This window comes from Lemur catta, chromosome 4 (assembly GCF_020740605.2).
Source record: "Lemur catta isolate mLemCat1 chromosome 4, mLemCat1.pri, whole genome shotgun sequence".
NCBI lineage: Eukaryota > Metazoa > Chordata > Mammalia > Primates > Lemuridae > Lemur > Lemur catta.
In genome coordinates, this window is record NC_059131.1 from 35041754 (window position 1) to 35066219 (window position 24466).

At 57.4% G+C, this 24466-nt stretch overlaps 1 protein-coding gene across 2 annotated transcripts in view; it reads left to right on the plus strand.

The window, feature by feature from the left end:
* Positions 1-24466, plus strand: part of TTC7A (tetratricopeptide repeat domain 7A) — a 116692-nt gene that overhangs the window by 58273 nt on the left and 33953 nt on the right. For both annotated transcript variants that reach the window (XM_045549543.1, XM_045549544.1), the window contains exons 11-15: positions 1606-1710; positions 10443-10560; positions 12042-12099; positions 13185-13257; positions 17914-18074. In XM_045549543.1, the coding sequence (XP_045405499.1) occupies positions 1606-1710; positions 10443-10560; positions 12042-12099; positions 13185-13257; positions 17914-18074 (515 nt within the window). The remainder of the gene's footprint in view (positions 1-1605; positions 1711-10442; positions 10561-12041; positions 12100-13184; positions 13258-17913; positions 18075-24466) is intronic.

Sequence of the window (24466 nt, forward strand, 5' to 3'; positions counted from 1 at the left end):
CCCTCTAGTTTCCCGAGAGAGCCCTGGGGGTGGCGGCCTTGATCTTCCCTCCCAGAACCTTTCTGTTGGCCGTTTGAGGCAAGGGCCATGGCCTCCTGCCCCTTCCTCGGGTGACTCCACAACCCCTAGCCCAGTACTGGGCCCAGAGCAGACCCTTGGCAAGGGCACCTGCGGTTGGCCTGGTGAGTCTGAGCCGGAGCCCAGGGAAATCTATCACGTCTGGGTTGAGAAAAGCTCTTCCTTAGATGGCAGGGAAAGGAGGGGGCCAGACGGAGAGAGGCGGGGGGGCCGGGGTGGACACAGACCAGTGGATCCTAGTGTGCCTCTGCCTGTCACTCACCCCCTGCTTGGACAGGGGAGCCTTCCAGAGCCTCCATTTCCTCAGTGGTACCTCCAGAGTTGCTGGGAGAGTGACAGCTAATCAATGGTGGGGAGGTTGGCCCACGGTAAGGCCCAGTGCCTGGGAATTGTCATAGTTACACACACATGACCTGCCTACATGAGGTCACATGGGAACAGGGATGCTCACACTGGGAGGGTTACTGCTGAGTTCGCTGGACTCAGAAGGTTCCAGCCCTGTGTGTGTGTGTGTGTGTGTGTGTGTGTGTGTGTGTGTGTGTGTGTGTGTGTAGCAGGGAAACAGGCCAAGGTAGTCACCGTGGAGGCAGTATAGGGTAGTGGTTAGAGCCAGCATGTGTTCAAACCCCACCTCAGCCACTCAATGGGCCGTGTGACTTTGAACAAGCTGCCTAACTCTGCATCTCACTTTCCTTGCCTGTAAAGTAGGGTCATAGCACCTACCTCCTAGGAGTGTTGTGAAAGAAAATTAGATGACAATATTTACAAAGCACTTACAACAGGAGTCAGGTCCTTTTTCTGTAAAGGATCAGATAGTAGACGTTTTTGACTTTGCAGGCCAAACAGTCTGTCGCAACTATTCTGCTGCCATTGTATCGTGAAAACAGCCGTAGACGATATCTGAATGAACGAGCACGGCTGTGTCCCAGTAACATGTTATCTACAAGAACAGGCAGCAGGTCGTATCCGGCCTGTGGGCCCTGTTGCTGACCCCTAGCTTATGCCTGGCCCTGGGTGCTCCTCTCCTGCCCCCGCCCCACACTTGGCCGTCCTCAGCAGGTCCAGTCTGAGGCCCTGGAGCCCTGGGGACCCCCTGATTCCCGCCTCCAGGTTCTCTCTGGCTCTGCTAGCTGGAACATCTCCGCCCCTCCCCCCCAGCCTTCCCACATCCCTTCGACCCCTGCCACAGCCCTGCCTCCGAGTCCCCGTTAAGAGAGCCCCTTTCTGCCTCTAAGATATCTGTGCTTCTTCGAAATCCTTTTGGAAAGCTTCCATCTTTTGTCATGTTAGCTGTTGTCATGTCACCTAAGGGCAAGGGTCACAACCTCCATCCTCCGGATGCAGAAACTGAGGCCCCGGGAGGGACTTGCCTGCCAGCACGGCCTGGGCTCCTCCCGCTGGGCCTCTGCCTGCCTCTCGGGGGAAGAGGAGCACAGAGCAAGGCCTGGGTATTTGGGGGACTCCCTCCACTGTAGGCAGGAGACCCCGGGCCGCGAAAGACAGCGTGTCCTGCTTTTTCTCCTGCAGTCGGCCTATGCCGTGTCGCTGCTGCGGGAGTGCGTGAAGCTGCGGCCCTCAGACCCCACCGTACCCCTGATGGCCGCCAAGGTCTGCATCGGGTCCCTGCACTGGGTGAGTGAGCTGCGGGGGCCTCCTCGGGGAGGGTGGCGGCGGGTGGCGTGAGCTGGGCTGTGCCCGTCTTGGCATCTGTGAAGGTGCGTGAGGTGGGGGTGGAGGAGCTTCAAGGCAGAGGGGCCTGGGGCGGGGAGAAAGGCTCTGAGACCCTGCCAGCCTCGGACTCCTGGGACAGGACCCTGGCTCAGGATGGTGTCTGGTTTGCAGTTCAGCCTTGAAGTGTGGTCTCCAGAGAGTGGGGTGTAGGGGAAGTAGAGGGGCCCTGCAGCGGGGTCGTGGGCAAGACCATGGGGTTCCCTAGACTAGCCCTGTCATTTCAGGGGCTTCAGGTGTCCTGATATCCAGTCTGCAGGGGCATAATTCTGAGTGGGCAGAGCGAGCTCTGGGCAGAACGAGAAGGCGGCTCTTCTGTTGGCTTCTCTCCATCCTCTTGGCTCAGTCCCCCGGCCCCTGGCCTGTCCCCCACTGCTGCTTACTCTCCCCTGCTGTGGCAGCTGGGCTGTTAGGAGGCTGTAGCTCAAGGGGTGCCTCTCCCTGACTGGCGGCCGTGACTGCAGGCTCCCCAAGACCCCCAGGAGGTCAGCACCTTGGAGCAGCGGAGAAGGACAGGGCCAGGACCCCCGGGCCCTAGGCCTTGCCTTGGTCCTCCCTCAGGTCTGTTTGGCAGCTGCTCCAGGACCGTGGGGGCTCTTGGGCCTACGGCACTAGCCCCCAGGGGTGGTGCCTCTGCACAGATATCTCCTCTTACTGGGGCTCACTTCTAGGCAGTCTTGGCTTTCCTAAGTCCTAGTCAGCCTCCTGATGTCAGACGGTGTTCCTGTTTATACTCTTTCAAGTGGCACGGAACACGCGCATCGTCCCTCCCACATGTGGGCCATCAGCCCCCACCCCATGTCCCCTGGTTCCCTCATCTGCCCTCTGGGCCCAGCGTCTCCCAAAGTGGGTGTGACACCTGGAAACGGCCCGTTCTGTCTTCCTGTTGACCTAACAACCCCAGCTCACCCCTCGTCATTATACCAGGCACTGGGTGCATACAGCAGGTGCTTCATAATTAGCAGCCTTTATAACTCTTCCTGCCACTGTCCCCTCCTTGGGCATGCAACAGATAAATCACATGCCCTAGGAAGGGAGGTGATAAATTCCCTGTAAATTCCATGTTCTAACCTTTCTTCCTGGAGACTGGCCCCGTCCGTCTCCGGGGTCCCTGCCTGGCCCACCTAGTGGGCCTTGTCTTCTCTCTGCTGCAGGGACTGACTCCCTAGCACAAGGAGGGGGGTGAAAACAGCACCTTTCCCTTTGTCTAGCTGGTGCTCAGACCTCCTCCCCACTGCGGATGGTCGGGAGGAGGGGAAAACATGGCTTCGGGGCCCGGGGCAGAGGAGTTTTGGTGTCCTCCGGTTGGGGAGTATTGCAGCAGACCAATCTTATAATGGGCTCCAGGCTTTTGGAATGGACAGGCTTTTGGATGGGGTGGTTAAGAGCTTCACTGCCCACCCCGCTCGAGGTCTTGAACGTCACCGTGCCTCAGTTTCCTCATCTGTAAGATGGGAACAATAAGTGTCTTCCTCTGGTGTGACATAATTGACAAAGTCAAAGGAGGAGGCCTTGGACTGGGCTCGAAGGGCAGGGGAGCATGCAGCATGCTGGCGTCAGGCCCTTCCATCACAGCTTGCGTTCCCCAGCCCTGTATCAGGGAACTCTCTTGCTCCCCAAGTCTTTGGGGAAGACCGTTGGCATCTTGCTGCCTAGAGGTAGCACGCCCTCGTGAGCAAGCACTCGGGTGTGAGTGGCACGTGGCTGCTGAGTGCACGCAGCAGGGTGGTGGTAGGAGCCGGGGCGTGCAGCGGGGTGGGCTCCCCAATCCCAGCTCGGACCCCTGCCTGCTTCCGGGGCTTTGGAGGGGGCCCTCAAGCTCATCACTGGGACGAAGCCCAAAATACCCGTCTCTTTGGGGGTGGGCGGGGGAGGGCATCTGTGCGCTGGAGGCTGCCAGCTCTGAGGTAGCTTTGGGTCCACCCAGCCAACGGCCGTCCTTGCCAGGAAGCCCTAAATTTAGGTCTTCCCACCATGGAGGAGCTGTTTCCCTCAGCAGCATAATTACAGTAATTATGTGCATTCAGATTACATGGTAATAAAATTAGGATCAAATCAGTCCAAATTGAAATCAGATGAGTTAGGAGCAAAGTAATCAATGACAACATAAATAGAAAAGCCCAAAAGGAAACTTAAGCATGCAGACTTGTCACCAGAATCGGGGAGAAGGGTGAGCTGTTTTACTTCAGCTGAGCAGCATATTTGGGTTTCGGGGCCGGTTTGAGCCAGGGTTTAAATCAGGCACAGGTTAGGGCGAGATCCTGCTGCCAGGCCGGGGGTGGGCTCCCGGAAGCCTCCCTTGATCTGGAAGCCTCACCCTTGTGCCTCCTAAAGCCCCACTTATACCTGCCTTGGACACGGATCATGGCACGTGGTGACCATCTGTGCTTCTCAAGGGCAGGAATGGTCTCTGTCTCTTCCTTGAAACCCCAGCCGGGAGTTCAGCGCCGGGTGCTTGTTGCATGGAGCCTACTGGCTGATGGGCCAACGCACTTGGCATTGGGCTCTGCCTCGTGTGGTACACGCCTTCCCTGCTAGATGGGGAACTCCTCCACTTACCATGCCTTGCACTCTGACCCCGCTCCCCCACAAAGAAGCCTGCACATTGTGGGTGTTACTAGTAACTGAGAAAGCGGCACACGCCACAGCTGGCCCGGAAGACACAGGGTGGGAGATCTGCATTTGGTTCAGGGCTTCTCCCTGGGCTCTGCAGCTGCTTCTCGCTCCCACGGTTGGCACCGGGCAGAGAGCAGGCCGTGGGGTGGCCAAGGGCAGCCTGTTCTCCAGGGAGGCCAGGAGAGGGGCAGCCTAGTACTCTCTGTTCCTGAGGCCCACAGCAGGAAGAATGGGTCTGACTAGTGGGCCGGGGGTGTCAGTGCATGAGACAGGGCACGGATCCCGAAAGGCGTCTGACACACCCTCCATCTCCTGCCTTCGCAGCTACTCTAGCTCAGGTCAGCCCCCAGCAGGCCCAGCCATCACCCAGCCAAGCCCCGTGAGCAGGGGACCGAAATCTGGGGGTGGACAATTTGGCCTGGGTTACAGGAAGGGAGGCTGAAACTGGGACATTTGAAAAACGAGTTGTGCTGGGTGAAACCAGACTGGGTGGCCACGTGCCCAGAGGCAGAGCACCTGCTGTCCCTGCATCCTGTCCTCATGCCCAGAGCCACTGTGTGACGCCCCAGGCTGGGTCTGGGTCTGAGAGCAAGGTCGCCCCTGGGTGGGGGCCTGGCAGAGGGACTCGCAGGGTCACGTGCTGGCTGACTCTTGGGGGTCTGGGGCAGGGTGGGAGTAGCTGAGCAGGGTTGGCTTGGGGGTAGGAGGGCACTGGTCCTGGGGCTTAGCCTGCGGCTCCCCTGGGTGGGGGAGGGTTTCCCGGGCTCTGACCCAGTGACGTCAGTGCCGAAACCAGAGAGGCCTGCGTGGCAGCCTCCTGCCTTGGCATGGCCAGCTCCTGCCAGGATCCCCATTTTTGCAGCAGGAGGAAAGGGAGATGTAAATATTTTTTAGTATCCCTCCAAACATAATTATTTAAGTTTCATTGTATTTAAAGAGTTGAAACCTTTATAGGAGGCAAGGAGGAGAGAGTGTACATGGGTCATGTGTCACAGAGGCAGGATAGGAGGTTGTGACGTGGAAAAGTGGGGTATGCTCATCTTTGGAAAGGTCTGTGATGCCATCTCTCACCTCATTCCGGGTCAGGGTTGGGGGGGCAGCAGGAGGCAGTGGGAAGAGCACAGGCTTTAGAGGCAGGTTCCTGCCCACCCATTTACTAGCTGTGTGACTTTGCGGGAGTAACTTACCCTCTCTGTGCCTGAGTTGCCTCACCTGTAAAATAGAAACAATCATGTCCACCATTACATGGTGCCTGTGAACATCAGAGGAGTGTCCCCGCTTAGTATGCTGTAGGCACTTGGTAAATGGTAGCTGTCACTATTACTGCCCTTTCAAAATAGCAGGCACTCAGAAAGGACGTGCTTTTATGTTTTTGCCTTCATTTTTCAAATTCAGGGGTGGGCAGAGCCAGGAAGATGAACTAAAGTGAGGTAGGGGAGAAAGAATGCCAGCCCTCATGCCACCAGCTTGTAGAAATTAGAAAGAGTGCCTCCTCCTCCCAGGAAGAAACAAGTGGATTTTCAGTGGAGCAGCTAGCAGTGGGTGCTGGGCTCTGTGGAAGGGACTAAGGAGAAATTGGAGGTGCTCTTGAAACCAAACTCTGCAGGCTCAGAAATGAACTTTCTCCAGTTCCCAGGAGGAGAGGAAGAGGGTGGCTATTCCAAGGGTAAAATCTCTTTGGCTCCCTGCAAGGCGGGTGAGGCAGCCTTTGAGATGGAAGCAGCCCTGGGCACCAGCAGCGTGCAAGCGAGGAGCCAGTCTGTGTGGGGACCGAATTAGGGAAACCGGAGAGAGATAGGAGCTTGTGAAGCCACAGGAAATTTTTCCTTATGTAACGCAAAAACAAAGGATCAAAGCATTACACCCTTCAATGCATCTTTTTTCCAAAAGGTCAGAAAGAAGAAAAATGAAAAACTAAAGAGGGTAGTTGCGGATCAGGCAGATTTAGAATCAGGAGACCAGGGCTGGAAGCACAGTTCTTAGGTGGGTGACTTTGGATAGGTCACTTCAGCTCCCTGTGCCTCAGAATCTTTGGCTGAAACACCTTTGCCATCAGGTAGCTGTGGCACCGTGAAAATACCGAGGGAGCTCTGGATCACTCTAGATTTGCAGAGGGGCCTCTTCACCTGGGATTTTGTGGCACAGTTACAAGGCTGCCCTCGGTAAAGAAGGTCTTAAAGAGCAACGCGTCATTGGGAGGAGGAAGGTTGGAGAGAACTGAAAACCCCCCACCCTCCGAGGATTTTGATGAGCAAGGAGGGCCCAGTGCTGTAACCTGAGCTTGCTGCAGAAGCCCCAGCCCAGACTACAGAGCCGCCAGCTGTTAACTTTGAAGCCACAGGGAGGAAGCTCTGGATACTGGAGAGGGCACGCAAGGTGCCAGGCGGGAGGAGGGTGGCTGGGGCGGTTGCAGAAGGGCAGGCGCCGGCCGCTCAGCGGCATCTATCTGATTAGTACGATGTTTCCACATCGCAGGCGGAGGCCCAGTAGTGGGTTGTGAAATAGAATTTTTTTTAAAAAAGAAAATTGAAATAGACTGTCAGAGAATAGGATAGAAAATATCCCACGGTAGGAGTGAGTCTTGTGGCAATGGGTAGGTGCAGTGGTTTTGTGTACCTGTGTCCTGGACCCTGGATAGGGGTCTGAGAGCTTGAACAATTTGGCGTAGCGGAGACACCAGCTTGTCCTTGTACACAGTCGCTCCTTTTGTGTCACTAAGGGTCAGGCTGAGGACAGAAGGCAGGCAGGAAGTGTCCCCTCTTGGGATTCCAGAGGGTCTTTGGTGCCACCTCCTAATTTGTCAGTGAAATCATATAGCTACAGGGGACAGGGGCTCTACCCAGATGACACTTGTCACACTAGGCTGAAACTTTAAAAAAACCCTGGAAGATTAAATCATATATAAACACACATACACACACACTATGTTGCAATTTATAAATTTGAACATATATATAATAGTTTCCATTTTTTCCAAGCACTGCTCTGAGCATTCACCATGTCTTGCCTCACTCAGTCCTCCAGGCAACCTCATAAGGGAGACACTGTAGCTATCCCCATTTCACACAAGAGGAGCGGAAGAACAGCAAAGCCAAGTGACTTGCCCAAGCTTAGTGAGTGACCAGGCCAGGATTGAGGCCCAGGCAGTCTGGCCCCAGTGCTGTGTTCTTAGCTGCCCGGCCGCCCGGCCTTTCTGCAGGAAGAGCTTATTGGTGGCTGTGGGGCTGATTCTGGAGTTGGGTGGGATTACAGTACTTCGGAACAGAGGTAACAAAGTCAAATTCTCAAGGGCTTTAGGATTTCCACTCCTGTCTTAGATGAAGGAGAATGGTGCATGACAAAGTTATTTATTTATTTGTTTGTTTTTGCTGTGATAGCATTCTTCCTTTTTGCTAGCTACTTAGAACACCCATGTTTATTAATACCGTATGCCCTTGTGTTGTCTGTTGTTACTTAATAGAATTGATAATGCTTTTTTTCCTTCATGAACACTGTAATGACTCCACATGCAAAAAGGCTGCTTTGTGGTATGATAATAGGAATCAAAATGGTGTTAGCTAGTAGGGAAATGGTACCTTGACCCTTGTGATTTTGATTTGAGGCAAATAGTGGCACCATGCTCAGAGACCATTTTAAACTACGTGGACAGTGCTAGCAAGCACTGGCCACAGAAGGCTATTGATCTGGAGGTCAGAGTGGATCACAAGTCTGACAAACTAAGGATGTATGTTTTCATTTTCTAAAGCTAAAGGATGATGAGCTCTATTAATCCAAAATATGATGTGTATGAACTGGAGGGTAACTTTTGCCTCTTGCCAGTAGTTGCTGAGCCTTGTTCCTGGCACCCTGTCTGCATAGGTTGCAGGAGGTAGAAGCTGGCATCTGCTGAGTAGAAGGACATGGTCATGGGAAAAGTATATATGCATGGAGCGCAGTGGGTGTCTGGATTCTTTTTTTAACTTGTGCCTGGTGATTTATAAGAAAGCTCGCTCCTGTTTGAATGAGCATAATGCCTGAGACAGTGGGTGAGATGAGCCAGATCAGCATTAGCATGTTAGGAAGGAAAGAAAGTGCTTTTGGCTTACTTTGGCCTCCCTCATTGCCTCCTGCCCCACCTCTGCCCTGAGGCCTCCTTGGAGAGCCCCAGCCATGCAATGCCTCTCTTGGAGCTCAGTGGCTGTGCTTTAATTAAGAGCCCTTTGTCCTGTATGGTTTGTCTCCAGCCCAGAGCCTGGGGAGGGAGGAGGGAGGAGGGAGGGAGTAGGGGGTCCAACCTTCCAGTTTGCAGATAAAGACCTTCCGGAGGCAGAAACTGAGTGACTTGCTCCCGTGGCTGTTGGGTGCTGAGCCAGGATTGGAGCCTGTGTCTGGGGCTTGTCTTCCAGCACTATCCTCTACACATGGCTCTGACTGCAGGCCCTGGCAGCCCCCCTGAGTCCTGCTGGGCCAGGTGGTCCAGGAGACAGGTCTTAGCCTCTATGGCCAGCTGAGGCTGAGCAGCTGGCAGCTGCGAGGTTTCCCCAGCCGCAGCCTCCCTGAGCCCCGGGTCCTTGGGCCTGATGGTGCCAAAGGCAGAAACCAGCTCCCAGACTCCTCCTCCTTCCAGTGACAGCCCCCCCACCTGCCCGCAGCTAGAGTCAGGGAGGGTGGGCAGGCAGCCCCTCCCACCATCTCTCTGGGCCATCACGTAGTCCACTAGGCTCCTCTGGGTACATTCTCCCCTCTCTGCACCATGGGTTCTGTGCTCCCTCAGTCCCTTTGTTTGCATGTGGCTCACCGTGGCTGCCCCAAAATGGTGAACTCAGCCCAGCTTGCCTCCCTACGGCTCATGGCCTCTGTCTCAGGATCTCAGTTCCTGACTTCAGGGAGACTCCACTGCTCCCTCCACCCCTGCAGCTGTGGTCAGGCCCCAAGATGACCAGAGCTGCCCCTCTCCTGCCTGGAGTGGGGTGGGGGGCTTTGGCGCCAGAAGCCAACTTGAATCTCGTTCCCCAGTTGACTGACCATGTGAGCCTCTGACCGGGGAGACGTCCGTGGTTAGGGGAGACGTCTGTGGTTGGGGGCTTTGATGTCAGGGTGGCACTGGAAGGTTCGGGTGTGATGCATTCAGATCCTTGCTGTGGGCTCGAGTTGATCTTTGTGATGCAGGAAGCCCTCACTGTACACTGGTGTTCTCAGTGACATGAACTTGGGCATGCTGCCATGCCAGGCACATGAGCAGATGACATTTCCTGGGTTGCGTGGGAGGGAGAGGGCTCTTCTTGAAGACACTTGTGCTGTGAATGGGCACAGCTAAGGCCCCTGCCTGTCCTCTGTACCCTGAGCTTGCCTGACTGCTGTGGGTGCCCCACAGTGCTCGTGAGATCTGCCTCGTGTGTGCCCCTCTCTCCGTGTCCCGTGTTATGTGTGGTAATGTGTGCACACATGACCCGCACCAGTTGGTCGTTTTCCAACTGGAACAGTTTCTTCTGCTCTCAGGACAAAAACAGCCCTGGGCCTTTTTCCCTTGAAGTTTGAGCTCCTTGTCTCTGGGAGGGAGCGAGATCGCAGACAGAGCGAGAGTGGCAGCCTGCCCACTCACGGGGCTGGCGATGTCCAGCAAGGCACATATTCCCGAGGCCCGGCCCCAGAGCCCTGCCTGCCCCCAGCAGGGCAGGCACAGACGTGGACCCCTACAGAGGCTGCATGAGGGACGAGCTGGCACACACGGACCTGGCCTTGGGGTTGTGTTCTGAGCAGAACAAGCTTTGGGAAGCTGGGCTCTCTGGGGCAAGGGAAGCTTCTCCCTGTGCCCTTGAGTCACTCACTGGTAGAGGAAACACTCTGCTCCTTTTGCTCAGTGCTTGTGTGGCCTTGGGCAAGCCACCTGGTCTCTCTGGTCATGCCATCCACATGCAAGGAATCGCAGTTCTTGTCTGCACTTGCCCAGCAGTGTGCTGGGCTGGTGATCATGAGTTGCCTGCCATGCTGAGGGCAGCAGAGCCTCCCCGCCCCATGACCTCTGCCTCTCCTCTTTGCAGCTGGAGGAGGCGGAGCGCTTTGCCATGATGGTGATCGGTCTCGGGGAGGAGGCTGGGGAGTTCCTCCCCAAGGGCTACCTGGCGCTGGGTCTCACCTACAGCCTGCAGGCCACCGACGGTGAGTGCCATGGGAGGCCTCTGCGTGGGGGTGGCCCGGGCTTCCTAATTGCCCCCCACCAATGGCCCATGACCACCACCATGCCCCAGTAGCACCATGCACTCCTCTGGGATAGACAGCCATGCATGTGCACAAACATACACATGCATACACACCCTCACTCCCATTTCCACTCTCAGACATGCCCTCCCCTCTCCTCTTCGTGGACCCAGTTCTTCCCACCCCTCCAGACCAGCTCCACTCCAGCAAAGCCCGTGCTGACCTCCCCTGTGGAACTCCGGTGCTTTCTGTCTGTAATGCACCATCAGCCCTTCACCCCACGGTGTCTTCGTTCTGGTTCTCATAGTCCTGCCTTTGCCCTCAGCACTGCCGTGATCTTCTAGAGTCTTTTAAATTCCCCTTGACACACAGCATAGGGCTGGGTACACAGCAAGTGCTTAATAACTACTCGTGCTTAGCCGATGGATTCTACTCCTTCCTGCCCCAAGCCTGACTTTCTTTCCCCAGCCCTGTCCTCTCAGCCCTGTTCCCCCACCACCCATCAGGCAGCCCCCTACTTTTGTTATCTTGCAGCTTGAGGGATGGGAAGCAATGAGCTCCCACCTGGACCAAACCTGGAATAGCAATCAGCCCGTGCCCACGTTCCCCAAATGCCAGCCCCTGGGACTGGGGCTATGTGCAGGGAGTTTGCTTTGCACTGGCCTCAGAAGCCCTGCACAGCGTGCCCTGTGCAAAGGGTGGAGGAAGCAATATGAGAGCGCCTGGTGTTGTGCCAGCTCCCTGCTCTTCATCAGTGGGGTCTTCAGTGAGCCCTGCCCAGGAACACCTGGGTCTCTACACACCACTCGAGTGCCTCAGTCAAAGTCTGCTGTGAACAAAACACCCTCCTTGTGCCTTCAACCCTCTGCAAACAGCGATTGCTTTCTATGCTTTCTAAGCTGGAAGCTCTGACAGCCATCAATGCCTGGTCCTCAGAGCAGATGCCGATCTGGCTTGGGGTTGGCTTCTGGACACAATCATGTTGAAGCTTCCCAGGTGGTTCAGTGGCAGCCAAAGCTAAGAACGCTGCACTGCTGTGTTTAAAGTAGGATGCAACTTACCAGAAAGGTGCCTGGTTTGGGTTAAAGCAAGTAGCCTAGGCCCAGGAAGGCACATGGCTAGACAGAGGTGATGGCCTTTCTCTCGAGACTTGGGCCTCCTGAGTGGGACACCCATGTTGTGGAATGCTTGTAGGCTTGGGCTTTGGAAGGGTCGGCTTGGCCCAGGTGGTGGACGAGGCAATGGGGTAGAAGGAACCTGCACACCAGAGAATGTGCTGGGAGGCCAGGGCCCTGCAGCAGCCAGCGTCAGTCCAGGCTGCTGGAGCTGAGGCTTGCCGGGCGGGGCCCTAAGGGGACTCTCCCTGCAGAGCTTGTGCACCAGGGGAGTGGGGCACCTTTCAGCCACCCCTGAAGGCTTGGTCTCTGTCCTGTCTCCTGCAGCCACCCTGAAGTCCAAGCAAGATGAACTGCACCGAAAGGCACTGCAGACGCTGGAGAGGTGAGGAGAATCCTGTTCGCGGCAGAGGCCCCTCTTGCCTTTGGTGGCATGAGGTGGCACATTCACATGCCTCACTGGACCCTCTGATGTGGAAGAGTGGAGGTTTCTATCTCTGTTTTATGGATATGGAAACTGCACACAGCAAGCGGGGCAGGCTTTTGGGGTCGGGCAGGCAGTTGAGCCCTGCGCTCAGCTCTGGGCCTCTGGCCTTCCACACTGGTGGAGCACCCCCCACCCCCCGTCAGCGAGGAGCTGGGGCCTCAGCAGCCACCGGGCTCAGTCCCCACCCTCCTGGGCTCAGGACTGTATGATGGGCATGGTAACCCCTTGCTGTTGTGACAGTTACGCAAGATATAGCAGGAACAGCACCTGGCATAGCGTCCGCCATGTGGCAGGGCCTCAGGAATGGTGTTTGACTCCCCTCCCCAGCCACCCCCAGCCCTTACAGAGGTTTCTTGGCAGTGCAGGGTCAAGGAGGGAAGGAGGGACAGAGAAGCCCCTCTCCCTCAAAGGGCTGCCCACTCCCCGGGCCCATCCCAGGCTTCTCCTTCTGAGCACCAATATGGCAGTGCTGGGGGTAGGTCTCGGCCCTGACTCCATGTGCCAACTTTGTTGGAGTGTGTGTCACTCCAGCCCATCTGGGGCAGGTTGTCCCCAACCCAGGGTTGGGGAGATTCCAGTCCTGAGGGCCCCTGGGTGCCAGGGTGTGGAGTCCTTCCCTCCTATCAGCACTGGCACCTCATTCCCAGCCTCCACCCTCAGGGAGGTGTTAGCCTCTGTCCTATACTGTCCTCCCCAAACGCTACTCCTACCCTCCTTCAGGGTCTGCCACCTCCAGGCTGCCCTCCCAGGTGGCCCTCAGCTCAGTGCCAGGCCTCCCAGAACCACTGTCCTTGCCTTGGGCTGCCCACGGGCCTCCTGCCTGAGCCTCCCTCTCCCAGCCGGGCTCCCCTCCAAGGCAGGGCCTGGCAGAATCCCCCAGCGTTCCGCCCCAGAGCGCCCAGCACAGGGCTGGCGTGCTGGAGGGTCACGCTCTGGTTGCTCAGCCCTCGGTGACTGACTTCTCACTCCCTCTTCCCACACAGAGCCCAGCAGCTGGCGCCCAGTGACCCCCAGGTCATCCTCTACGTCTCCCTGCAGCTGGCCCTTGTGCGACAGGTGGGTTGTCACAGTTCCTAACCCCCAGGTCCCTGGGACTGCGGAGCTTCTCCTGCCAACTCTGCTTTCCAACTGTGTGACGCCCTGCAAGTGACTTAACTGCTCTGAGTCTGTTTCCTTGTCTGTCACATGAGGAGCCTAGTGAGGAGAAGTCGGGTGACGTGGGCAAAGGCCCTGGCCCCTGGCAGACGCACGGGAAGGGACTGCTGTCTGCCCTCACTCCCCCAGAGCATGTCGGTCTCCTGAGAAGTTGACGAGTGACCACAGCAAGCGTTTGTCTGTGTCCTCGCCTCCCCAGGGTCTTGGGGAACAGCGCGATGGGCACGTGGAGCTGTTGCTGGGTGGGCTTCCTGTGTGACCCCAAGACTTTTCTCTGACCCTGTGGACACCACCATCAGGCCTCGGCCTCTGGGCCTCAGAGGGGCGTCCCATCCACTGGCCACCTTCGCCCACTGGGCCCACCACCCCCACGACTCTGGAGGCAGAGCCACCTGATTCCCAAGCTGTGCAGCCGAGAGGAGGCAGGCGTTTCCAGGGACTCCCCCTCCCTGGGTCCCCTCACAGTCCCCTCTGCGTTCACACCATGCCTCGGCCTGCAGGCAGGTGCCCTGGGCACGTGTGCAGCCTCTGGAGGAGGACTTCTCAGGTGGCCTTGACCCAGTGGAACTGATGCCGACGACCCCACTGGCCGTTCACCTGGGGCCTGCAGACAGGCCTTTGGCCCCGCGGCGTGGCTCTCCGCACCTGCACCGTGCGGGAGGGCTGAGCTCCAGGCGGGTGGAGAGAAGCCCACAGAAGCCCACAGTCCGGTGCAGGGCAGCCCTGTGTACCAGGGGTGCTGCTGTGCCCCCCCGCTACCGGGGGAAGCCCCACCTTCTGAGGAGGTGCGCTGTGTGCTCCCATTTTATACCTGAGGAAACTCAGGCCTCTGATCCGCAGCCTGCCCAGCCCGGGGAGGAAAACGCTCCCCTGACCCCTCTGACCGTGGGGCCCTTGAGCCCTGTTCGCCACCGAGGTGTCTCTGGTCAAGGTCAGCGCTCGGCCACTCATCCCTCCGCCCCTAACTCAGTGAGCCGCCCCTCCTGCCTCCGGGGCGGCTGGCTCCTCCCTCTGCCGCCTGCCTCACCTTCCCCTCTCGCCCATGCTGGGCCCTTGTCTGTCCCCGCCTGACTTGTCACTGTGCATCTGAGTCACTCCGGCTCCCTCTCCAGGTCCTTCTGTCTCAGCCGTCTTCTCCCCAACATTCCTGCTGTTGTTCCCGCTGCCCCTGGCTGCTTCTGTCCCTTCCCCTTACTGCCCCTCCTGCACCTCCAGGCTGCGCCGCCACCCACCCCGCCCCACCGTGCCGCACCCTGACCCAGTCCTGGCCTGGGCGCTGGGCCCCTCGGCGCGTGTCTCTGCAGGAGCACCACTGCTCCTAGGAGCACTCACCGAAAGTCACCTGAGACCACTTTATTTTTAGCCCTCTGTGAAAGAACCGGTGCCTTTCTTGCCAATCAAGTTAATGATATACCTTTGGTGATGCATTTTTTAGCCTGTTTAATTATTCACCCATCCCTGATGAATAGTGTCCATCCTCCCAGAGAGATGGCTGGGCCCGGCCGGTGGAGCCTGGTGCCCGCTTTCCTTAGAGATTCCGATCCTGGTATCCTCCAAGGATTGAGGATCCCCTGAATGGACTCTAAGCTAGAGTCCTCGCCTGCTAGGTCTCTGAGGTCCCCCTGGCCCACCCATCCTGCCCAGAGCACGTCTGGCTGCCCCACGTGGTGACAGCTGTGGGTTTGGAAACCTAGCGCGGGGTGGTGACGGGGTGTGCTCTGGCAGAATCACCAGGGCAGGGCCAGGCAAGCCGGGCCGGTGGCCACACTGACCTTAGCCTCCTCCTCGTACTTTCCTCGACCTGGCCACGAAGTAAGGTCCCTGTGGGAGAACTCTGGGCCTGGCACCAGTGCCCACGGCCTGCACAGAGGCCAGGCTGGAGTCAGCGCAGGGGCAGGCAGACTGGGGCCCAAGGCCACACGAGCCTGGGAGGCTGGTGTCCAAGGTTTGGTCAGGAGCAAGACTTAAAAGACTCATGAGGTTCCTGAGAGGATGGAGCCGTGACGTGGCTGGAGTCACGGGAGCTAATGAAGCTCCCAGGCCTGACAGCATGAGGGAGCGTGTGTCTCGGGACTAGAAGGAAGAATCGTACCGTTCCTTGGCTGCCGGAGGGTGGGGAGGGTAGGGGTGGGGAGCTTTAAGAGGGGAACTCATACTTTCAAAAGTGTCTGTAGGACAATTTCCATACGGTGTCTCATCCTCATAGCCACCAAAATAGGTTTGGCCATTATCCTCATTTTATAGCAGAGGAGCTGGGTCCCCTTTCCCCTGAGGTCCCACCCAGGAAGTGGCAGAGCTAGAAGCCACACCCCGACCTGACCCCAGAGCCCAAGCTCTTGCCACCGTAAGCCCAGGAGTAGGAGGGGCTATGCATCTGTCGGTCACACGTCAGGTGGTGTTCCCATCACGGCTGGACAGGTTCTGAAAAGAGACCTGGTCAGCTCTAGGTCTGCAAGTGGCAGATTGTCTGCCGCAGGGCCAGGCCTTCCTCACCCTCCTCCCTCAAGCCTGCTGCAGGGTCCTCTCCCAGCCCTCTCCCCGTCCACACCTGGTCACAGCCTCCAAGGGCCAGATGATGGAGGGGAGGTAAGGAGACTGGCCTTTCTGCAGGGTACAGAGCCTCAAGCTGAGGGTGCCACTCGATGAAGCAGCAGTGTGGGTCGGGGGACACAGCCATCCTGGGGAATGTGGGGGGGGAATCGGGCCAGGCTGGAGGTGCCAGGGGTTGCTGAACCCACAGCACACGCGGAGGCTGGCCTTTACTGGGGATGGGCTTTGAGGCCTATGGGAGCTCACAGAAGAGCACTGGCTGGGACCGCCTGCTCCCTGCTGACTCTTAACTTGCCCTGCAATGCGGGACCTCTTAGGGTGAAGACCTTTGAAAAGATAGAAGGGGTGGAAGATAAACAAGCGTTGTCATTTGCATGTAGATGAGTTCTTGGAACCCTCTGGAGGTAAAGCATATGCCTAATTTGCAGATAAGTGAACTGAATTCAGAGAGGCAGGAGCACTGGGGACAAAGACTGGGGAGCAGCAGAGCCGACTAGAACCCAGCACCGTGAATTCACAAACACAGAGTGCCCCAACTGGCCTGGACGAGCAGCATCAGTCAGTTCAGAGGGAAGGCAGCAGGAAGGCGCTGCCCAGGCTTGGGCAGCTCAGGGGTGCTGATCTGGGCAGAGGGGCTGGGGGCTCTAGTGTGTTTGGTGGAGAAGAGATTACTGAATTGGGGCAGAGGGCTGCCTTGCAGGTCACATGGGACTGCGGGACTGTGTAAGGAGCTATTGCAGTCACCAGGACTGGCCAGCCTCTTTTGAAGAAGAGTGTTTACACTGGTGACTGCCAAAATTCTCTCTCCTCCTTAATGCTTGTGCAAACTTTTCTCAGACCCTGGCAGGGCTGCGCAGGTTCGGGCGCATGGGGTGGGGAGATTTGTCCTCTGAGAGTAGCGACCTCCCAGCTGAGCAGTAGGCGGGTGGAGATGCTAAGAGGTGGGATTGGAGGCGAGGAGAGAGGCATCAAGTGTCTGTCACATCTAGGGGAATCTCGGGACCCTTCCTGGGAGATGTGCTAAGAATGGTCTCTTCAGGAAAAGTGAGCTCCTTGAACCATCCACATCCTCCCCTGAGTCCAGCTATGGGCAGAGACCCATCCTGCAGGGTGACAGGCAGCTGGGCAGGCCTGAAGCAGTCTCTCTGTAGGATGTGCTGGGGAGTTGAGTGACCCAGTAACGACTTACAGATGGGTCACAGTCACAGCTGCAAGACACCAGTGCCCTCGGCGTCGAGACCAGTAGAGTGTTGGGAGTAGCACCTGGTGGTTTTGGTGAGCACTGTAGAAGGAGCCCTTCCCGGCTCTACCTGCCCCTACTGGGCGGGGGAGCAGTTGGGGCCTGCCCTCTTCCACACGGGGCTCTGAAAAGGGAGGCAGCAAACCCAAGCCAGTGAAAGTTGGGACCCGTGGTGGCCCCTGGTCTCTCCCTCTGGTCGTGAACTCTGCCCACCGGGAAGGAGAGCTTTCCTCTGGCCTCATCCCACCTGTACAGAACCAGGCTTAATAATTATTTGTTGAATTGAAAACAAAACACAGGACTAGAATCTGGACAGGCCCCCACTGTGCCCACGTTAGAGGCCAGTGTCCCCCTCTTCTGGGCACTTGCCTCTGCATGCCTCCCTGCCTGTGGGCAAGCTGCACCCCCTTTCGGTCTTTCCCTTCCCTCTAGGCGGGGCTCTCCTGACCTGTCAGCAGAGCTCCAGCAAGGTGTTTCCGCCTTTGCCAGTGGCTCCCACTCCTCAGGTTTAGGAAGTGCTTCCTGGCGCCCGCTCCCAGTCCTTCATGCTGCGCCGTGGACCTGTTCCTCGCTTCCTGAGCGGGACGGCAGACCCCTCCTTGCCAGGCTGTCTGGGGACGTGTTTTGGTGCAGCAGCAACCCCTGCCCCAGTGCCCAGGGCCCCCTTGAGTTGAGCCTTGGCACCCTCATCGGCCGGCACCTGGCTCCTGGGTCCCGGGGCAGCGTGTGCCCGAGGAGGGCGCTGAGCTGGCGTGTTCCTTTGGCAGATCTCCAGCGCCATGGAGCAGCTGCAGGAGGCCCTGAAGGTGTGCAGGGACGACGCCCATGCCCTCCACCTGCTAGCGCTGCTCTTCTCTGCCCAGAAGCACTACCAGCACGCCCTGGACATCGTCGACATGGCCATCAATGAGCACCCCGAGAACTTCAAGTGAGTGCCCTGGTGACACTCGGGCTGGGGAGAGGGGCTGGCCACCACTGCAGGCACCCTCCCTGGGTGGAGAGACAAGGGGGTGAGGACCTGTAGGGCTGGCAGATGGCTGTGGTGTTCTGCTCCAGGAGGGCCGGGTGGGGAGTGGGGTGCCTGGCCTGCGGGGGTGGGGGGACCACAGGGGCTGTGCTTAAATGCACATGCACCGGCTGCTTCCACCGCCCCGGGCTCTGCATGAGCCCTAGGAGGACACCAATTTGCGTAACTTAGTCATAGCCCTGACATGGCCAGCCAAGGGTGAGGTGCTAACATGGGCCAGGCTGGCCGAGGCCAAGGGACCGTCCCCCTGCCTCCAAGCTGCCGACTGCCTCCTCTTTGCTGGCGGTTGGGGGTGGGGGTTATTTCCCTCCAGGGTGGTCCTGCTCCTCACAGCCCGACATCCCGTTTACTGCGTCAGCAGATGCCCCTCTTCTCAGAGCAGGATTCAAGTTGTGCTTGGCCCTGGTGGTGGGTGGGGCAGGACCTGTACACGGAGGACCTCCTGCCGCTGTTCCAGCCCAGAGTACAAGGCCATGCTGGGCCAGCCCAGGCAGGAGGCTGCGTTGCTCAGTGGGAGGGAGCTAGTGGGAGTCACCTTTTGATTTCTGCCCTCCTCCCCTCGGGGGCAGGGGACACTGGATGTAGCAGGTTTTGTGTCTCAGAATCCTGTGATTCCCAACTGCAGGGCCCCTAACCACCCCACTCCCACCTCATTCCACCTTGGGGTCTGAAGGAAAACCCCATTTACAACCAGCCCGAGGCTGTCCCACTGAAGACAGCAAGGAAGAAGCTGGGGTCCTGGTTACCCTGAGAGGTGACTCATGCTGGCAGTGTAAACAGGTTTACAAAGGATTAGGGAAAATTGGTGGGTGCCTGGGTGGTGATGGATGACAGAGGGGAGCTGCACTTGTCCCTGGCCAGGGAGGTTCCCTTCACAGAAGGAACCTGGGCTTCCACCTCTGTCCGTCCCTAGCCCATCAGAGACAGGCCTGACCACAGGTGCCTGGCTTGGGTCTACCTGTGCCCTTGGCCTTTTTCAGGTAGGCGATTTAGCTTGTGGCGTTTGCCAGGGTGCTAAGAACTGCTGTGGATGGTGGCTTCCTCCTCGCCAAGGCTAAAGAAAGGTGCTCTAGGAGTGGCAGAGTTTCCTAAATGTAAACTCCATATCTCGCCTCACTGAAGAAGGGAGCCCCTGGGACTCATGCTGAGGGTGGGCTTTCACCCTGCAGGGCAGCCTGGTCCTCAGCCCAGGGCCCTGGGCCTCGCGTGCTCACCCTAGCCCAGCCTGACCCTCCCACCGCCCTGGCCCAGGTGGGCCCCACCGCTCACAGCCAGGTGTAAGCAGAGTGCACAGCCAAATGGACAGAGCCCGTCATTTGTGTTCCAGGGACTTCTCTGATCCTGACCTTTGATCCAGCATTCAGGGGGCTGTTGAAATGGGAATAATTTCACTTAGAAAGGCAGGTAGCTTAGGGAATCCTAAAACACAGAGAAAACTGTGTGTGTGGATAAGGGATTATATACCTTGTCTCATTGATCCCACGTGCAGTACAGCAGTAGGGGTGGTAACACTTTATCTTACTTTAATTGCTGATGAAAATGCACAAAAGACCAAGGTTCTCCACTCCTGGTGCCAGGACCTTGCTTCCCCACTCCACCTTCGTACCTGCCTGGAGGGTGTGGCCCCTGCCGCTGGCGTGCGTGCCTATGCTTGTGCATGCATGCATGCATGTATGCATGCATGTGTGTGTGTGTGTGTGTGTGTGTGTGTGTGCACATTCGTGTATGTGCGCGCTCTTGTCAAGTTACACTTCCATGGAGACAAACAGTCCACTGGAGATACAGATGGTCCGACAGAAAGGCTCAGAATCCGAGGGTGGGGAAGGGAGGAGCTCCTCGGCCACGCTGGGTCTCTGTGCATGTCACAGAAGGAACAAGAGGCTCAGCTCAGCATCAGACGTGGTTTCGTCAGCAAGTCCTTTTTCTGAGTGAAATCTCACATGTAAACTGAGAACGTGAAGTGGGGGGAGCAGAGCTGTTCTGATGGGCAAAGGAAGGACATTCGCACCTGCCCCCTCGGCCCCTCCTCGGACCCCTGGTCCAGCTGAGGGGGCCTTTCCCTTCCAGCACCTGGCGTCGTACTGCTCAGTGTCCCTTCCTCACTTCTGCGCCGAATGCCTTCTACCAGGCTGACGCGCCGGCCCGGCCAGGTGTGGGGAGAAAGGCTGACTCCCTCCTGGGAATCTGCAGCCCAGCTAGGTGAGGTGTGGTAGGGAGCGTGGTCTGTCCAGGGCATGGGGCCAGCCCTCGGGCGCCCTCTCAGCTTCCCTGACCCACCCCAGGAGCGCCCCCATCTTCCCAGGCTCTTGGGCAGCTAGGAAGCTGTCCCTGTCCACATGGACCATGTGTGTCCCAGCTGCTGCCCTGCTCCCGTGTGCCCACCCCACCCTCCCCTCCTCCCACCTCACTCAGGTGCTGACTGCTTCACCAGGAAATGCTCCACTCACTGACAGTGTTTCGGGGTAGGGGGGAGTTCTTGCCTTGAAGTTGGTGACTTCCCCAGGAGGTACGTGGGTGGACATCTGGGCCTCCAGGCCCCCCGGACCTGAACTGTGACATTTTGTGTGTGCGTGCATACATCCACAGAGAGAGCTTTCAGCACATTCTCAGAGAGGTCTGACTCCCACAAAGGTCGAGGAGCCCTGGTGCAGAGTGTGCTGTTTGTCAACATGCAGGGCAATGTGCCCTGTCTCCGTGCCTCCCCGAGGCTAGCAAGGAGCTGCCTGGACAGCAGTGTCCCCACTTCTGCGGTCAGGAGCCTTAAAGGGGCAGCCTCTGCCGTGAGAACGACTCACCCACGCAGCCAGGGCAGAGCAACTGCAGGGGTTTCCGGAGCTCTGGAGGACGTGGGGCCGGCAGCATGGAGACCGCTCCGAGGTCAGAAGGAAAGCATTCGAGTCCCATCCCCTAAGGGATTCTGAGGGTTTGTCTGTTTCCTGTCACTGTAGAGTGCTGTGCTGCAGAGCATCTGGGGACCCGAGCGTCCCATCCCCAGTAGTGCCTCACTTTTCCCAGTCTGCTTGTCCGGGGGGCAGGGGGCGGGAAGCGGTTGGGGACCATGCGGAGCTCTGTTTTGATCTGAGCTGTCCCTAGAAGGCTACAAAACTAACTAGAAAAGATACGGGGACTTCTGGCCTCCAGATTTATAAATCTCTATTGTTTAAAGCAAAAAATATATCTACATACTGTTTGAGCAGGGGCTGGGGAATCCATCCACCACCCAGCTCTGGTGAGTGGCTGTAGGTATGACCATGTCTCTTTGCAGATAAGTCAGTTCTGTTCTCCACAGATAAAACCCTGGAGTACAGAAACCCAGGGATTAGCAGGAAATGTCATTGAGTGCATTACGGGTCAGGGATCACTGAAAAATGTCATTGCTCTTCGATTGACACTGTGTCCTCCTTCCCCAGCTGCTCCCTGCACTGGGGACAAGCTGTGTGTGGCTCCAGCTGTTGCCAAGGCAGTTAATTAAACAACCGGTCCAGTAAATATCACTGCAGCAAAACCACAAAAACCAAACCCCCTTTGCCCTGACCTCATTGACCCAGCGAGGTCTCTCTCCAAAGGACACTTAAAGGCCCCTCCCCAAGGCCCGTGCGGCAACTGAGTCCTGTTAGAGGCATTTCGTTTCTGCAGAGGCCATCGGTGCCTGGGACCCCAGAGCCTGCGTCAGTGAAAGAAGCTGGCAGGCCAGTGCTGGGGGGTGGGCTTTGCCGTGTCACCACTCTGGGAGGCCTGCCACAGGGGAGGAAGGGGGGGTGGATGGACCCCTGTCCACATAGCTGGTTCCTGCCCTCGAGTTATGTCTGTCGCTGACCCGTGCCACCTGCACAGCTTGCCCCTCCTCTCCTTGCCCCTGTTGCCTCATCTGCTCCACGTCCACCTGCTTGCAGGTCTGTTGTGAGACTCGGATGAGAGAAGGTCACACAGCCAATGGACAGCAGCGTTCAAGGTGGCAGCATCACGGGGCACAGGAGGCTGCCCGCAAACAGTGGCAGGCTGTAGCCTGGGCCCCGAGGGTGGCAGTGTGTGGGGTAGGCGGCCAGACTGGGCCCTGAGCAGAGGCAGGGGAGGAAGCTCTGGGAAGAGGTTTTTCAGTTCTTTAACTGCACAAGAGGTCACGGTTCCCATATAGAAGCCTCTAGACTCCCAGAGAAAAACCCATCTTCGTGGAGTCAAACTTGTGAAAAGCCTTCTGAATTCAGGGATTAGAAAGCAAAGCAAAGAGAATCTTGATTTCTGTGCAGAAGGGATGACCTTTAGTTAATGGAGCTCAGGTTTAAAAAGGCAAAAACGTGATGAGGCAGAGAGTGACAGCCCCGCAGGGACAGTGTGGACCTCGCTCGGTGGGAACCAGACACCCCAAGCAGCTTCCTGAAATCTTGTGGGCTTCTGACTAATCCCTGGACACATGTGCCAGCCGAGCTGTCCCTGGCCAGCTGGCCAGGAGGGCCTGCAGGGGGCTTCAGCGGGTGGCAGGCTCCCTGTTCAGGCCTGGGTTCTGGGCCAAGCCGCGGAATGTGAGATGTCCCGTGCAAGCTTGGAGACGCCCTTGCTGTCCTTTCTTCCCGTTTGGGGTGTGGGAGGCAGCTGGGAGGCCCAACCAGGGAGGGGCAGGGGACCGGGTCGAGGGGAACAGGCCACTGATAAGTGTCCTTCCTGAAGCCAGGGGCTCCGTGGGGCGATGGTTTTAGGTAACAGATTCCTTGGGCTTTAGTCATGCCTCATGTAGTGAAGGTCACCATGGTAACCAAACAAAGTTCCTGGCTAATGATGGGAGCTTTCCAATAACCAGCCTGTCACTCAGCGTTCCCGCCCAGGCCTGGCAGCCAGCCAGGCTGGTTTTGAGAGCCCAGGCCATACATAGGTCGGTGGAGGAGCAAGTGGTTTCCCCTTCCCATCTCCACCGTGGGCAAGGCCGCTGCCTCCCACACCCTGAACCCCCATCGGTCAGGGTGCCTCTCGGGAGTTTCTGCTGGCCCAGCACTGGCCCTGGGGTCCTTGGGAAGTCCTGGGGGAAGGTGTGGTGGGGCCCAGAGGCACTCAGCAATGCAGGAACAATATGGCCCTCTCAGCAAGCCAGGGCTTGCACGCGTAAACAAATGGAACGGCCACAGCCATCTGCCCCAGAAAACCTAGACTGTTTTGGAAAATGTTTGAGCTGATAACTAACTAGGTGTTAGCTGGGACCAGACCCTGGCTGAATCCAGTGAAGGCTAAAGTTGGACCTTAAAGGCACCTCTGTGATCTACCGGGCCCTCCTCACCTTCTTTCCAGGTGGCATGTGATACATTTCTAGGGTGCATTCCCCCCACCAGAAGGGGTCTGTTAACATTTCTAACTTAAAGCCAGTGTGTTTATTTGATTTTTCTTATTAGGGACTTGCAGCACATCAAAGGATGCCTAGAATACCAACACTCCAGGGAGGGGGTTGGAATCAAAGGTATTAGCACACACATAGTTTATCACTTTGCTGGATTCGTTCAACATGCTTGGCTACCACAGCCCCCGAGGAGGACACCAGCCACCAGCGGTCCGGGTAAACTTTCAGGCCATGTGGCTGGGGGAAGTGTTAAGCCAGTTGTAATCACTGGCAGCATCAGCTCCTTCCCCAAAGGTCAGTTCCTCATCAGCTCAGCTGGGTTGACATTCAGCATTTCCCTTCTTTGGTCGTCCCATGAGAGGCTCTGTGATCTCACTCCGTGCAACACATACCGGTTGTAAGAAGTGGTCCTCAGGCTCTGCTTACCTTCAAACCTAGCGGGTAGACGACGTAGGCTGTTCTGTCTCTCTGGGGAAGAGAGGAAGGAGGAAGGGAACACAAATATTTGCAGGTTTTTCCAAAAGAAGTTCTTCATTTGTCTTCAAAGGTGGTTCTAGCCCTTTGCTTCCTGAAACTTGTTGATGTCCCTGCTTACAGCATGGGCTGTGGACAGGCACTGTGGCCCAGCATGTGGCTCTCTAAAGCAGGGGTGGCCCAGCCCCAGACAAAGCCCTCCTGCCCCTGGGAGACGGCCCGTGCCAAGAAGCAGGGCTGACCTCCCTTTGCAGGAGTGGTCCTTGGGTCCCTGGGGGTCTGCTCACTGGGTAGAGAGACCGATACGTTTGCTCCCTTGTGTCTCACACCAGGCTGGAAACCTACCTTTGTTCCACCTACAGGCTTTCTTTGGGGACGTTCTTCCACCCCTAAACGATTATGAAAAAGGCTCCGTGTGGTTTATATTTAAGTCTTTGAAGACCATGAATTTGTGTTTGGAGAGTCGTGTCGAGGTAACTGGGGGTGGCTGCAGTGA